At 37.3% G+C, this 15459-nt stretch overlaps 1 protein-coding gene across 1 annotated transcript in view; it reads right to left on the bottom strand.

The window, feature by feature from the left end:
- TACR3 (tachykinin receptor 3) overlaps positions 1–10874 on the bottom strand; it is a 66658-nt gene extending 55784 nt beyond the window's left edge. The window contains exon 1 of the mRNA XM_054591829.1: positions 10327–10874. Within this exon, the coding sequence (XP_054447804.1) occupies positions 10327–10874 (548 nt within the window). The remainder of the gene's footprint in view (positions 1–10326) is intronic.
- Between the last annotated feature and the right edge of the window lie 4585 nt (positions 10875–15459).

Below are 15459 nucleotides of genomic sequence, written 5' to 3'. Positions count from 1 at the left end.
GATTACAGAATGTTCATGTTAGACTCTTTCTTTTCTTGTAGTTTTTACCTCCTCGGAGCTCCAGAAGCACTATGCTTTTACTTATTGTAGATACTTATTTTATTCTTCTCTGTGTTCTATGGCACCCAAAAATTATCTGCGGTAGTCAACATAATTGTTGAATAGCGACTGCAAATGGTTGTTGGATGTTTATATAGATGGTGAGTGAATAATTGTTTACAAATGAGAACTTCAGCACATACACAATTTTTTAAAAGAATAGTTTTCTTAACTTTGCTAAATGGAAAAATAAGAAAAGCCATAGAATATAATTATGAGGTTAAAATGACATTAAATAACACAATGTATACAGAGACAGATAATGTCAGGCCCAGCAGAGAACTTAAATTATTGTAAAGTATGTTGAATAACATAAAATTATCACTTGGGAGAAAACACAGCTATAGTGGTAAGCTCGCAACAAAAATAAGCAAAGAATAACTTATTTAAAGTGGTTCTTAAGTATTTGTGATTGGCAGGGAAAGAGAAATAAGCTTATACGCAAAATCTGATCTAAGGATTTAAAAATCTTATTTTAATATTGTCTCTAGCTATTCAACAGAAATTTAATCCATCAGGGTACTAAGGTATGGGTTCTTTCTTTTATAAATTTTTCATTTTAAAAAATTTCCTGTATGAAAGTAACGAGTAATGATATCAATGCAACTTCAACCAGGACAACTTGTGATTTAGTGATTAAATAAAAATATTTAACATTACACTTGGAAACTTTGTAAGTTTTTTGGGTGCAGTAGATAGTAATTCCTTTCAATTTTGTATAATGTGGATCTGACAATATCCAACTCCTTTCTGACGTACATAATGGCATATAGCAGTTCCACTACATTACCCTTAGACTCATACAGATGAGGGTGCCCATCAAACAGAGGATATCCAAATCTTTTGGTATTTGAATTATTTAAAAAATATGTTTATTGGTTTTAGAGAAAGAGGAAGGAAGAGAGAAAGAGAAATAAACATCAACATGAGAAACTTCAATTGGTTGTCGTTCATATGCACCTTGACCCCACCCCAACTGGGGATCAAACCCAAAACCTAGGCATATGCTCTGACCAGGAATTGAACCCCCAGCCTCTTGATATATGGGATGATGCTCTAACCAACTGAGCCACAATGGCCAGGGCTGAGTCTTTGAATATTTAAGTAGTGATGGTGTAAATGCTTATTTAACTGTGCTAATGGGAGAAAGTGGTTAATAGATAACCTCCAAACGTGGAAAATAAAGGCTATTTTCATATCTAATTTTTAATTATATTTTATGATATCTTAATAAGGTAATTTGAGCACAAATTATTCAATGATAGAAAATAAAAGTAAAACAATTTGTATTGAGTGCCAAATATTTGCAGTCATTACCCTATATGCCATGAATATAGTAGCAAACAAAATAGATATTTATAAATAGAACAAAGAAAAATAAAACAGAATAGGTATATAGGGAATGAAATGAGGCTACTATTTCAGACAGTAATCAGTTGATAAATGAGACACACTAAGGAATGAAAAGTTAACTATTCATTTCTTTGTAAAAATAGCTTTTCTAAAAAATGTTATCTCACAACCTACAAATGAAAAATAGTTTTATTTTTATAGTCTTTCATTTTTGTTCTCATGGACCTTATAACTCAGTAGGACATATAGACCAAAAAAAAAAAAACCCAAATAAACATTACAGTTGGACTAATTGAGTATTTTAGAAAGTGATACGTGTCATAAAGAAAAAAACCCCAATTTAAAATAGAAGAGTAAGGGTCTAGAAAGAGCTCAAGGAATGAGTAACATGGCCGTGTGGAGGAAGAGAGTTTCACACAGAGTGTATGATCCTGAGATGGAAATATGCCTAGTGTATTGATGAAATAGAGCAGACCAGTGATGGTGGAGCAGAGTGATGGAGTGGTGAGTAGGAGATAAGGTCAGAGAATAACAAATGACCAGTTACAATACATTTTTATGGACTATTGTAAGGACTTTGATTTCCGTCCTGATAGAACAGAGGAGCCATTTGAAGATTTGTAGAGGGGATATAGGATTGTGATACATTACAAGGATCACTCTGGTTGTTGATTGAGAACATACTAAAGAGGAACGAGAGTAGGAGCAGGGTAACCAGTTAAGTGAGAAATGATGTTGACTTGGACTGGGAAAGCAGCAGTAGGCATTTAAAAAAATGAATAGATACTACATATATTTTGAAAGTAGAGGGGATTTGCTGATGGATTGGGTATGGAGTATGAAAGATGAGTCAAGAATACTTCCAAGAATTTTGACCTGAGGCTCAGATTTTGACCTCAGAAGATTGCAGGAGAAATACGTTTTGGAGGAATGTCAGGAACTCAGTTTGGGTTAGGTGTACCTGGAATACAGCTGAGGAGTTCAAGCTAGAGGTATTTATTACAGTATCACTAGGGCATGGGCCATATTTATTTTGTTTATCCCAGTGTGCTCCGTAGTTATACAGTGTTTAGTACTTAAAAGGTATTCAATAAATATCTGTTGAGTAAGTGACAACAAATATAGTGAGTCATGTGCTGGTAAATGTTTTAAACACAAACATTCTGAGGGGAAAAAAAAACCCAGAAAAAAAAACTCCTGATTTTTAGTGTTTGCAAATTTCTGTGGTATAAATACTTCTACTGTGATTTCAAGCTACCAAAGTAATGGTAATATCATTGGGTGCACAGTTGACTTCTTCTAGACAGTAAAATCAGCTTCAAAGCACAATTGAGTTCACTATTGTTTAGTAATATAATCATATACATATTTTCCTTACTTACAGGTGTGCATGAAAGAGGATTTTTAAATAACCTTGATTGATATGTAAGCCAATGTGAAATTTAAAAAAATCTTGTAGAGGATAATACAAGATCAAAATAGGAGGCTTGAGTGGATACTTAAAAACCCATGTCACATACCAAACTAAATAAGAGAAACCCTGAGCTATTTATTCCTGTGCTATTAGGCACACTTCTAAATTACTCCACATAGGTGAAATATCTTTACACAATTTCTGGGGAAAAAGATTTCACAGCTTATAAAATAATTTATGATAACATTAACAGTACTCTGTTGTCAAAGTTGTCTTCATGATTTCTAATTCAGCCTATCAATTGTGTTTAAGATGTTGCTACAAAACATCTATACCAAAATATCTATATAAATTTTAATAAAGTTGTTCTCTTCTGGAATCCAAACTGTTTGGCATGTATTTCATTCATTATTGACTCTTTTTTAAAAAATTTTTATTTATTTATTTATAGAGAGAAGGGCAGGAAGGGAGAATGAGAGGGAGAGATAACATTGATATGAGAGAGAAACATTGATTGGTCGCCTCTGATACTCCTCCTGACGAGGGACCAAACCTGAAACCCAGGCAGGTGCCCTGACTGGGAATCAAACCAGTGGCCTTTCCCTTTGTGGATCAACACCCAACCAACTGAGCCACACTGGTCAGAGCTATTACTGAGTTTTTAAAAGGTATTTAATTAATGAACTAATTAATTAATTAACAATTTTTATTGTGGTCAAACAGATATAACATAAGATGTCCCATTCTAACTAATTTTAAGTGTACAGTTTAGTGCTATAAAGTACATTCACATTGTGCAATCATCACCACCATCCATTTGCAGAACTTTAATTAAAATTTTATTTTATTTCACTTAAAAATGTGCATTTTGTTGATAATCATAAAAATATATAAAAGAAAATAAAATTACCCAAAGTCTCATCATTGAGCAAATCGAACCTACATGAGTCTTATTGCACATATAGAATTATATCAGACTGTTAAATCCATGGACTAAAGATTCAGATTCATGTGTTTCAGATCCTTCTGAGTCTCAAATGGCATTCAGTCTCTGACTGCGACTAATGAAGTGGTGGGGCTGCACAGCCCAGCTGCTTGTTTTGCGGCATTTATTTAATGTACCATTGAGCTTGCATTAATAAAAATGATTTATGCTCAGAGGGATGAGGCACAGGGGAAAAGAGGTATGGACAGTTCATCACCCTGGACAGACCATTTAGAGCTGAGCCCCAGGGAGCGAGGGTTGCAAGTAGAAGATGAAAGGACACTGGCCATTAAGAAATTGTTAATGGAGCAAAAAAAAAAAAAAAAGGCTGGGGGGACAAGATCATTTTTTCAAATTCTATTTGAAACAAAAATAGACATCGCAAATATTTCAGGCAGAGGGCAAATTTGGTAGCTTACAAATTTTGCAGATTTGGATGCACTGTGCTCAAAACAACAATCTGGAGGAGAACATGGCTTCTTCCTCCTGAGAAACTGTCAAGCTCTGCACCAAAGCGTTGACACTGCCTCCCTCCCTCCCTCCCCACAACACTCCCCCACCCTGCCCTCCCTCTGTCAGTCCCTTTCTCTTTTTCTTTCCCTCCCTCTCCTCTTCCTTCCCCCCCCTCCTTTTCCTCCTCTCTGTCTCTCTGGCCAGGGTGTTGTGGAGAGAATGGAAGCACTAAAGATGACTACTGACAAACTTTTATTAGACTTCCTTAGAAACTCTTTGAAATAATTGGGAAAATAGCAAGAAATGGTTTATAAATAATGGTTACAAACTAAAAATAATGGATATTCATATTAATGTTACCACATTTATATGTATGTGCCCAGACACTTGGGAGACCTGATATTATATTCAAATATGTGCTTTTTTTTGATCCTTGAAGAACTACAAATTGTAAAAAGTGCCAATGATTCTAAATACATTTCCTAAAAGTAATCTTTTCTAAAATATAGTTTTAGTTACTATTTTGCAAAGAATCCAAAGGCAAAGTAATTGATCTTAGACTAAACTCATCAGGTTCATCATCTGGGCTAAAAAAATAATGAGCTAAGTCTCACTGTAACATGTAGACTATTAACTGCATGTGCAATGGCTTTCTCTAAGGTAGAAAGAAATAAGGAAATAAGCTCAGGGAGCTAGAATTAAAAACTGATAAAGTAGTTTAAAAAATTGACTGGTGTTTATATCCAATAATATAGTAATGTTGTAACATTTACCACAATACTTTTAAGTAATTTCATTAATTTATCTTTATCTACTGTATTGTATAAATTATGTGTCTTTATAGTCCAGAAGAAAACCAGTTAGATAAGAGAAAAAATTGGAGCTCTTTATTCAAAAATGGAAAATGTAGCCATGAATTTGGATAAGATTACTTGGAGAAAGTCAGGCTTCACAATTTTATTTATGACTGTAATTTTTATTTGCCCATAATTAATTTCAAAAGAAATAGAGGTTCTATGAATACTTTGCATAACAGTTAGCTTTATGAAAAAGAAACTTCCTAAAGAAATTTAAAAACAAATAGTAGTATATAAGATCAATTTTTATCTATATGGCTAAAAAATATAATTAGTTCAGTTAGATGACATATTTCTTTTAATAATTATTCATGTCAGCTGTGTTACTGTGTTTAAAGAATGTAAAGTATTTTTTCTATCTTTGTAATATTTTTGAACTATTAAATAAAACATTAATGTTAAATTACTTAAGGTTCTCAGGTAAGAAATAGTGAATATCATCTTAAAAATTCTTTAATGAAATATTCCAATCAATACTGGGCCATGTGCTCTAAAATTTCCCTTTATTCTATGTTAATAAACCTTCTTAGAGTTTATAATAATCTCAAAAATAAGCTTAGAAAATATAAAATATTTTTTGTTTTCTAATATCTCCATATATCAAGTGGTACATCATAAATGAATAAAAATAATGATATTTTTATTATATTATCTGTTCTATTAATAATTGTCTAACATCTACGTTCTCAATTAAGAAATAGATAATATAAAAGATGTGATATATATGTGTGTGTGTGTGTATATATATATATATACATATATATATATGATGTATAGCATAAATAAGCCCTAAATTCTAATTTAATTGAAGGAAGAACTTTGTCTAATTAAACCTTGCTGTCATCACAACTTCTTAGGAGCTGCAATAGTATAGAAGTTAAGGAGAGCGTGGGCCTGTGAGTAGACTGCAGTAATTTGAATCTTGGCTCTATTCCCTGATCCTGGGGAAGCTTAGCATCTTTTAGATGTTATATTTAAATTTACATTTCAAAATGGCAAATTTGGGTAAGATGCTGGAAAGAAAAAGTCACTTTTTATTGGCAAATAATTCTGCTCTGTGTGTGTGTGTGTGTGTGTGTGTGTGTGTGTGTGTAGGGATGGTTAAATAGCCTTCCAGGCAAGAAGGAAAGTGCAGAACTGAAAGATGGTTTCTTGGCCAATAAAAAAAGTTTTTCAGGAATTTCCAAAAAAGAAGAAGGTAACACATTTCAGGATAAGACCAGGACCTGTGACCTCACATTGAAATCTTTAGTATAGTTACCAATATTGTATTTATTTTAAAAAGTAGAGATAGTAAGTGAGCAATTCTCCCAGTGCAGCATGAAGTATTCAAGCACTTCAAGAAAGACTCAATGCCTTTTTCTGAACAAAATGTGTAACCACTGGCTTGAGGTTCTCCATTTGTAAAATACTGGTGTTCATGAAAGAATTATCCTTCTCAGGTCCAAAATTTCTAAGGTCATAGGCACTTGCAAGAATTTTGCTGCATCTAAAGAGAAGCCAGATGTGCCTTAATCATAGTGAAAGCAGTTTTCAAACTCAGAGGGCATTTTAACTTTATGCTGAGGGACAGAGTGAATCGACTGTTTTCTCTTTGGGCTAGTAGGATACACTTCAGTTTATATTAAATGGGACAGAAAACATTCACGAATAAGTCAAGTGTTAACATTGCAGTCTAAATGATGTATTCCATTTTTTTGCCATAAATTTCTCTTTTAATTAACAGGAAAATTTCAGACTTGTATCAGTGGGCAGTACCCTAGCAGAGATCACAATTTAATAAGAGTGTGAATATTCCTGTGAAATTCTTGTCCATCTCTGCTAATCAATTTATCTTGCTACCCATTTTTTTAATTACAATCTTTTTCTTTTCTTTTCTTGTTGTTTAATTACAGTTGTCTCAATATTTTCCCCCGTTGTTCTCCCTGCCCCGCTCCCTCCAACCCTGCTCCCTTAGTCCCCACTCTGTTGTCCATGTCTATGGGTCCCTTTTACATGTTCTTTGCCTAGACCTGTCCCCTTCTTCCCCGTTATCCCTCTCTCCCCTGCCCTCTGGTCACTGTCAGTTTGTTCCTTATTTCCAAGTCTCTGGTTCTATTTTGCTCATTTGTTTGTTTTGTTCATTAGGTTCCTATTATAGGTGAGATCATATGGTATTTGTCTTTTGCTGCCTGGCTTATCTCGCTTAGCATAATGCTCTCCAGTTCCATACATGCTGTCACATGAAGGGTAAGAGTTCCTTCTTTCTTTCTGCTTCATAGTATTTCATTGTGTAAATGTACTCCAGTTTTTTGATCCACTCATTTACCAATGGGGACTTAGGTTGCTTCCAGCCCTTGGCTATTGTAAATCACACTGCTATGAACATCGGTGTGCACAGGTTCTTTTGAATCGGTGTGTCAGGATTCTTAGGGTATAGTCCCAGCAGTGGGATCACTGGGTCAAAAGGCAGTTCCATCTTTAGTTTTTTGAGGAATGATGTATTCCTTTGGCAATAAAAACTAATAGGGATTAAACAGCCTTTAAAGATTATTTCAATAAACCATTAACTTCATAAGAAAATATAATTTCTGTGAGCCTACACTGTTAACCATGTACTATAAGTGGCAAGAGTCTAGGCAACCATAAACAAAGTCACCATGACTCACCTGAATTTCCTCAGAAGGGTCAACCTTGCAAACTTAAATCTGTAAAATGCTGCAAATACAAGTTTTCTTTTTTTCAGTTCATGCTTGAAAAGACATCGGTGTAGAGATTTCTTGCAGTGGTAAAATTTGGGAGTTCTAAGAACTGTGATATTTGTATAATACTTCATTTTAAAAATTATCTTAAATAGGCTTTTCTTTACTTCTGCATTTCTTTTTATTAATTGCCCAAAGAATACTCCATTAAATAACAGTCTTTAAAAAGATTTTCAGTATTCGAACTGAATATGCTTCAGATTTTGTGGCAAACTGTATGCTCCATAAATTTTGTATAGTTTTAGTGATTGAATGTTTTCTAATAAAGAATAAGTAGTATTTATTCATTTCAAACCAGTGAGAGCAATGAAATAGCATTACATTAGCTATTAAAATAACTCCAAACCTATTTCAGATTTTGTATAAATACTGGCAGAAGGTATTTCTTACTACCATCAATTTCACACACACTAAATTTTCATCAAATTTCATAATGCATCACTAAAATTTAAAGAATATTGTGAAAATTTCACATGATATGCTAATGCCTCTCCTCCTCATCACAATATTAAAAACCATATGCTTACAATAAATAAAAGAGAGACAAAAATAAAAGAGAAAGACAAAACAAAAAAGGAAGGCGCTCAAACCAAAGCAACATTCATTTATATTTGTCTTGTTAGAGCAAAGTTAGAAGCAATTTTACCTGTTGCCCAATTTGGGACTGATTTTATTGCTTCTTTTTATTTCTGCCCCTACAAAAATGAAAGGTTGAGACATGTAGAAAGTCAGTTATAAAGGGGGAAATGATGATTTAAAGTTTCAAGAGACTGTAAAAGAAAAGTGTGATTTTGTGCTTATTTCTTCTACTCAGTGGCAACTAACCACTGTTTCTTCAGTCTGACACCCTGAGTCTGGCATTCAAAACAGTTTCTAAAGATGTGATCAATCCCTCTGTGCTCACTATTTCCAAATAGTAAACACAAAGGATAGACTTAGGGAAAGAACTTTTTTCCTTATTTTTTTCCTTATAATAGTGGCTTTATGTAGTAAGAATTAATATTAAGCCTCATTTTATTTTGAAATAGGCTTGCTAATGTCAAAAACGTGGACTTTTCTTTCCACAGATGAGAATATTGGAATGTGCAGTTATAGTAAAATCAGCCCCTGAATCTCCCATGCTAATCACAAAACTGAGACTGGAATCAACCGGTGTGGTTCATTTTTTAGCATAATGTTGAATTAAAGAGTAACCAGATTTAATAATAGGCGGGGATTTACCATTGTCTTAACACAAGCATGTATATTTCATACTGTTCAATATAAGAAAGCAAATGCACATCGAACATTTTAAAACTTAAATATGGGAACAAACATTGGAGGTCTATCCAGCTTTTTAACATTGTTTGAGCATTTCAGAATCTCTGCTGTAGATTAGGAAACTAGATTGTCTTGAACAGCTACAAATCAGTATGTCTAATTTCTTTTTTTTTAAAGAATGTATTGAATTTGGCGGGGTGATATTGGTTAATAAAATTATATAGGTTTCAGGTGTACAATTCTACAGCATCGTCTATGTATTGTATCGTGTGTTCACCACCTCAAGTCCCCTTATCGCCCTGTCCATCTCCTGACACCACCATTTATCCCCTCTTCACCTTCTTCTACCTCCCTTCCTCCCTCTTTCCCTCTGGTTATCACCACGTTATCTGCGTCTATGAGGATTTAATTTTTCTTTTCTTAATCCCATCACATTTTCCACCCAACCCCGCAACCCCCCTCCCCTTTGACAGCTGCCAGTCTGTTCTCTAACCATGTATTCCGTGGGCTTTTTGTTGCTCATTATCGGAAAGATTTGGATGCAATCTTAGCGGCACAGGATTCACCCCGTTCAGAGCCCCTACAGATTACTGGGAGTGAAATCTAACCTGGGACTGAGGAAGCCGCTGGCTAACCTTCGGGAGGGAGTTTGTTGCCCCGGTGGACGGACCCTCCCTGACTGGGAGGAGAAACCAGTACTGACCCTGGGATAAGGACAGGGAATGCGTTGGGTGGGGATGAGGACCAGCAAACCAGAGAGCGGAAGGAAGGGTGGAGAGTGACTCTTCATCCATTTCTCTGAGTAAATAGGTTCTGACAGAGAGATGGTAGGCAAAAAAGCACATTTTACAGAGACATGCATTTTGCCTCGGTGGTTTGAAGCCATTTGAGAAATTTGGTAGTATTCAGTATTGTTAGCTGACTTTGTTCTACTTGGAATTACAGGTTTTCCCGTATTCATCATTCAGTCCCTCGAATGCCCTTAATGGGGATCAGGGAGTTTGAATGGGGGTGGAGGAGGCCGTAGAAACAGACACCGGTTCAGGCCCTGTAAGACTGCAGGAAGGAAGCTCCTGGGTTCCTGACTTCCTTTCTCCAGAGCCTTTCCCCTTGCCCGGCTCTTCTCTCTCCCGTCTCCCTCCTCCTTCCGAGTTTTGTCCTCACCTGTCCACCGCAATGGCCGTCATAGAGTAGATGCTGGCGAACACCGCTGTGATAGGAAAGAAATTCTGGAAGCGACAGTAGTTGGCGCCGAAGTACCACTCGCTGTGAAGAGCGTAGATGAAGTTGACCAAGGTGTTGAAAGCGGCCATGGAGGCGTCGGAGAAAGCCAGGTTCACGAGGAAGTAGTTGGTGACGGTCCTCATGCGCTTGTGGGCCAGGATGATCCAGATGACGATGAGATTCCCGAAGACCGCCACAGCCACCACCACGCCGTAGGCGAGGGACCAGAGCGCGATGCGCCAGGACGGCTGCACAAACTGGTTGGTGAGGTTGGCCCGGGGCTGCGAAGGCGCGGGGGAGGTCGCGGGCAGTCCCAGCGCGGAGGACGAGGCGGAGAGATTGCCGGCGTGTGCTAGCAGTTGCAGCCACCCAGCCTCGGCCGCCCCCACTGTTGACCCCGCCGAGAGCCCCTCACTCAGGAGCCCGGCGTCGGCGCCCGCTCCTCCCGCGCCGGCGGTCCAGTTTGCGGCTGCAGGGAGAGAAGCCATCGCCACGGGTCTGCAGCCCCAGATTTGCCCGCTCACCTGCTGTAGGCGCGAGCCGAGTCCCCCGGAGGTCTTAGCCTCCTGGTCTTTTTGCTGCTGGGCGGCCCTGCGCACCTCGGGGAAGCGCCGCAGGGCAAGTATTACTTTCCTTGCTAGTGCAGCGAAGCTTTGAACCAGCAGATGGGGGGCGGCGGGGCACGGGCACCACTTCCTCCGAGGAGTTAGCGACTTTGGCAGGCTGGCAGGATGAGAACGTTGGAAAGAGAGATACTAAGAGCTGTAGCCAGCGGGGACCCCGGGGTTCGTCCGGCCGGAGCTGCCCATATCTGCTAGAGCGTTCAGGCTCCCGCGCTTCGGCGCGCTTTATAGCCTTCGGCTGTAGCGACGTTTTGGGGGCCGCGGAGCCGGCCAATCCCTTTGCAGGCTACGATTGCGCTCCTCCCCTCCTCCACCCCTCCCCTCTGTCCGAGTTCATTCATTCACTACAGGCGTCAAAGCCGCTGGAGCTTGGCGGGTGGACGTGCTCAAGGAAGGGCTGCACTGTCTAAGAGGTAATTAAAATCTCTCCAGGATCGTTTTTCTTCTTTTAACTTCAAGATATTTTGTTGAGGGCCTTGCTCTCAGACATTTACTGCGGGCTCTTCTTTTCTGAACCAATTAAAGCATTCACCGGTAAATGGAAAACATCCCAGGGCATTTTTCTGTGTGAGCGTAGCCTGCTGTGGGCTGTGAGCACAGCTAACCTTGCGCTCCGTGTTAGGTGTTACTGGCTTTGGGAATCTCACTCAACTTTATGCATTTGTGTTTCTGTTATCATTTCTCAGATCTCTTTTCCCCTTGCTCCCACTTCCAAAGTCCATTCCCCCTCTTCTGATCTTTATCACCCTGAGGATTCTGCTCTGGTTAGAATGCTGCTAGGACAGAGGGTAAATCAGAAAATCCGAGATGCATTTTCTTGAAAAACAACAAGACTTGGATTTATTTATTCCTCTGGGATAAACATATCCTATAAGCAGTCTAAATAATGCACTTGGTTATATAGTTTTGCACATTTGGCTCATTGGTTTTCAGGGTCTGACTATGAGGACACACGCATGAAGATGAACAACAATATTCTTAGTTTTCTGGGCAGCTGGGCAGGCCTAACTTCCGAGCTCTGGCTAGAACAAACGAGCTGGAGTGCAAAATGCAAGCTGCAGAAAGTAGTCTGTGCTTAGATAGATCTTATCGGCAATTCACCAGTATGTTCCAGAGGTGATACTTTCCTATTATTAGTTTCCTGGGGTTACGTGTGGAGGGATTTAGTGTTACAGATAATTTAGCAATCCCCTGAAAACATTCGAAATCTTGGAACCTCAGTTTCCTCATTTGAAAGTGAAAAATTTAAAAACTATCTAATTTACAGGGTAATTATGAGGATGAGTGATTTCAACAGAATTCCTTCAACAGCACCAGACAAGGTGGAGACCTCAACAAATATTAGCTGCTTCCCTCTCTGTCATCATCGTGCATTTCACCTAAATGTTTTCAGATACAATGAATCACAGCAAGTTTTCTTTACTTCAAAAGACGTTACCGTCCAATTTGTGAATATTCAGTATTATTTAGTTTCCCAGTTCAAACTGCATTCTTTAAAAATCCTGCAGTGATTATTGCACAAATGGATGTAGGATGGCTGGTAATGACTAGTGTTTTCCTTTTTATAATTTTTATGATGAAAACAGTATTGTATAGAAATAAGTTTGAGGCAATATGATAATTACATTAGCACAACCCTGCTTCAAAGTAAATGCATACTGACAGTGATGATTTATCAAGGGTTATTATTTCCCAGAGAAGCCTGTGAAAATATATGATAAATCATAAGTAAAGTTAATAGAGATTTCATATTTTCTTCTCAGTAATTCTAAATAAACCATTTTCTTTTAAAGCCAAATTACTTCTTTCTGCCAACTCAATGTCTAGAAATTATTTGAGTTACAAAAAAGTCTCTTAGTGAAATCATGGGAGAATTTTTGAAAATTCCTGTGTATGGTACACACCATTTATCAAGATTATGAAATGGGTCATTGTGGTGGCTTGGTAATTACGCATATTTTGATCAAATAATTTAAGTTGTAGAATTACTTGTGTAGAAATTGATTCAGTTTGCACTGTTGCTTTACTTATCCATACAGAGTATCTAACTCTGTGATTCAGTTTTCCTTGGACTTACACGTGAGTGGAGAGGATGTGACAAAAAATAAGGGATGATGATGATGAAATTAGAAGTAGTTACAATGCAAGGGGCTTTAAGGGGAATTTCCTTCCAGAGGAAGAGAAAAATCCAAGTCATGCCTCTCCTCCTAGATCTGCCTTACAAAGAGAGGCTCCCCCTGTATCCCAGGATAGTAGTGAGGGTTAGCCATTGTTCATTCATTGCTTCACTCCTTCCTCAGGTATGAATTGAGTACACTTCTTTCCAAGGGCTGTGTCAAGTACTAGGGATGTGGTGATAAAACAATCAGATATGAACCCTGTCCTCCTGAAGCCTGCAGTCTAGCAGTATTTTTGATATTGAAGCAATAGTAGAATAGAAATGTATAGGGAAAAATGGACTGTGTGACTGAGTGGAAGGATGCTGTGCTTGCTGGATTCTGGATTCTGTCAACTTCTTTTACAAATGTCTTTGTGAGAATGAAGTCAAGTGCCAAAAAGACAAGCAGACTTACTATAAGCTTACACCTTAAAAAAAATGGGAAGCTTTAGGAGATAAGGGAAAGCTAAGGAGAAGGGTTCCTGACTAAGAGAATTGGGGAAATAATCTCCCCTTTCTGGCTCTGGAATCTGGGGCCTGCTCTTACCTAAGCCTACTCTACTGGTTTAATTATTCTTCTTCATCCTTTTTTTCCTCTCATTAAAACTCCAAAGACTTAACTATGGATTACTGAGGGAAGAAGAGAGGGACAGAGGAAATGGAAACAGATCAGATGCCTTTTAGTGAAGGATCCTGTACTCTTGCATTTAAAACCTGTGAATGTGAGAGCATATACTTATGTGTGTCTAAGGATACTGGGAAGTAATCCAAGCATGGGACCCTAGGAGACAGTAATAGGTTTTAGATAACAGTGACTAAATCTTGGTTTGACTGCATAGGTGTAATTCAAATTATGACGATTTATGTAAATGCTTGCTCTTTATTCCTAATGACCAAAAAATGTTTACTTATTTTATTATGCATAATAGATTACATTTCTTCAAAATTTTATTTGTTCTTCATATTTTTTAGAATACCTGCTAGTAATGTGCCTCAGTAATGTGCTAACAACTTAATAAAGGGGATACTGGTCATGTCTTAATTATTATTTTCTTCTCTGACAACTCAAAGAAACAGTATGACATATTTTATACTATTTTACTGTAATAGGCCTCCTTAAAATAAGCATAATAAGGCAGAATTTCAGGTAGTGTTACTGGCTAGTGGAGGAGTTACTTTTGGAAAGAAGAGCTTTGGAATCCAGAGTTCTGGAATCAAAATTCCAGATTTCTTTCTCTGTAAACTACCTTTAATTTCACAATTCTCCCACACTTTTAAATTTTAGTATGTTTGTTATTTCCCACTATGTTGAGATTTTTTTCTTATTAATTTCATATCCTGATAGTCTATACTGTGACTCTTCATTTATGCGTTTTTTTCTTTTTGTTATTTCATCATACTTGCTTTGCAATTCTATTGTATTTGTTCCACCCTTGAAGTTTTGGGTGGTCTACAATCCAGCTACTGAGTATTACTGACCATAAATCAATCAGTCATTCCACAATCAATACATCTCCACTTAATTGTGTAAATAAGTGCTCCTTAAAAATTCTTGCTCTCTACCAGACACCTTATTCATGTGGGTTTGTGATCAGTTACCATTTCCAAGAATTACAACTATTCCTCAATATTCTTCCTTTTCTATCTTCCTTCTCAATTATCTGAACAAAAGAGCATCAGCCATGAATTTATCTTTTCCTAAAAGCCATTATTTTATCTGTGCTACTTGTTTTTCAACCAGTTGTCTTTTATCTCTCTTCAATATCTCATTCTTTTTCTTTAGGGTTGAGACATATCTAAGAATCTAAATTAAAGTGGAGTTTCCTGACCACATTCTCTTTAGTTACCATTTTTATCTCTCTTCTTCTATTTCTAGATGAGCTTCTTCAATAAAACATATAAATTCAACATGTATACTTCTTCACTCACAATGCTATCATTAAGTATTAATTACTTAATACTCTTCTATCAATGGACTGTCCTATCAATAACCTGCATGTTAAGCCAAATAGTCCCTTTCTATACTTAACTTTCTGGACCTCTCTGCAGCGTTAGCTTCTGTCATTTGTGTTAGTTTCCTAGGGCTATCATAAAAAAACGATCATACACTAAGTGGCTTAAAACAACAGAAGATTTATTTTCTCATAGTTTGTGAGGTTAGAAGTCTGAAATCAAAGTGCAGGCAAGGTTAAGTCTTTCTGGAGGCTCTGAAGAAGCATTCCTTTCATGTCTCTCTTATAGTTTCCTTTGGTTGCTGGCAGTCTTCAGTGTTCCTTTCATCGAATTAGGGCC

This window comes from Pteronotus mesoamericanus, unplaced genomic scaffold (genome assembly GCF_021234165.1).
Source record: "Pteronotus mesoamericanus isolate MK-2021 breed Mesoamerican mustached bat unplaced genomic scaffold, CSHL_Meso_final scaffold_232, whole genome shotgun sequence".
NCBI classification, from domain to species: domain Eukaryota; kingdom Metazoa; phylum Chordata; class Mammalia; order Chiroptera; family Mormoopidae; genus Pteronotus; species Pteronotus mesoamericanus.
This window is presented reverse-complemented; position numbering and strand designations above follow the sequence as displayed.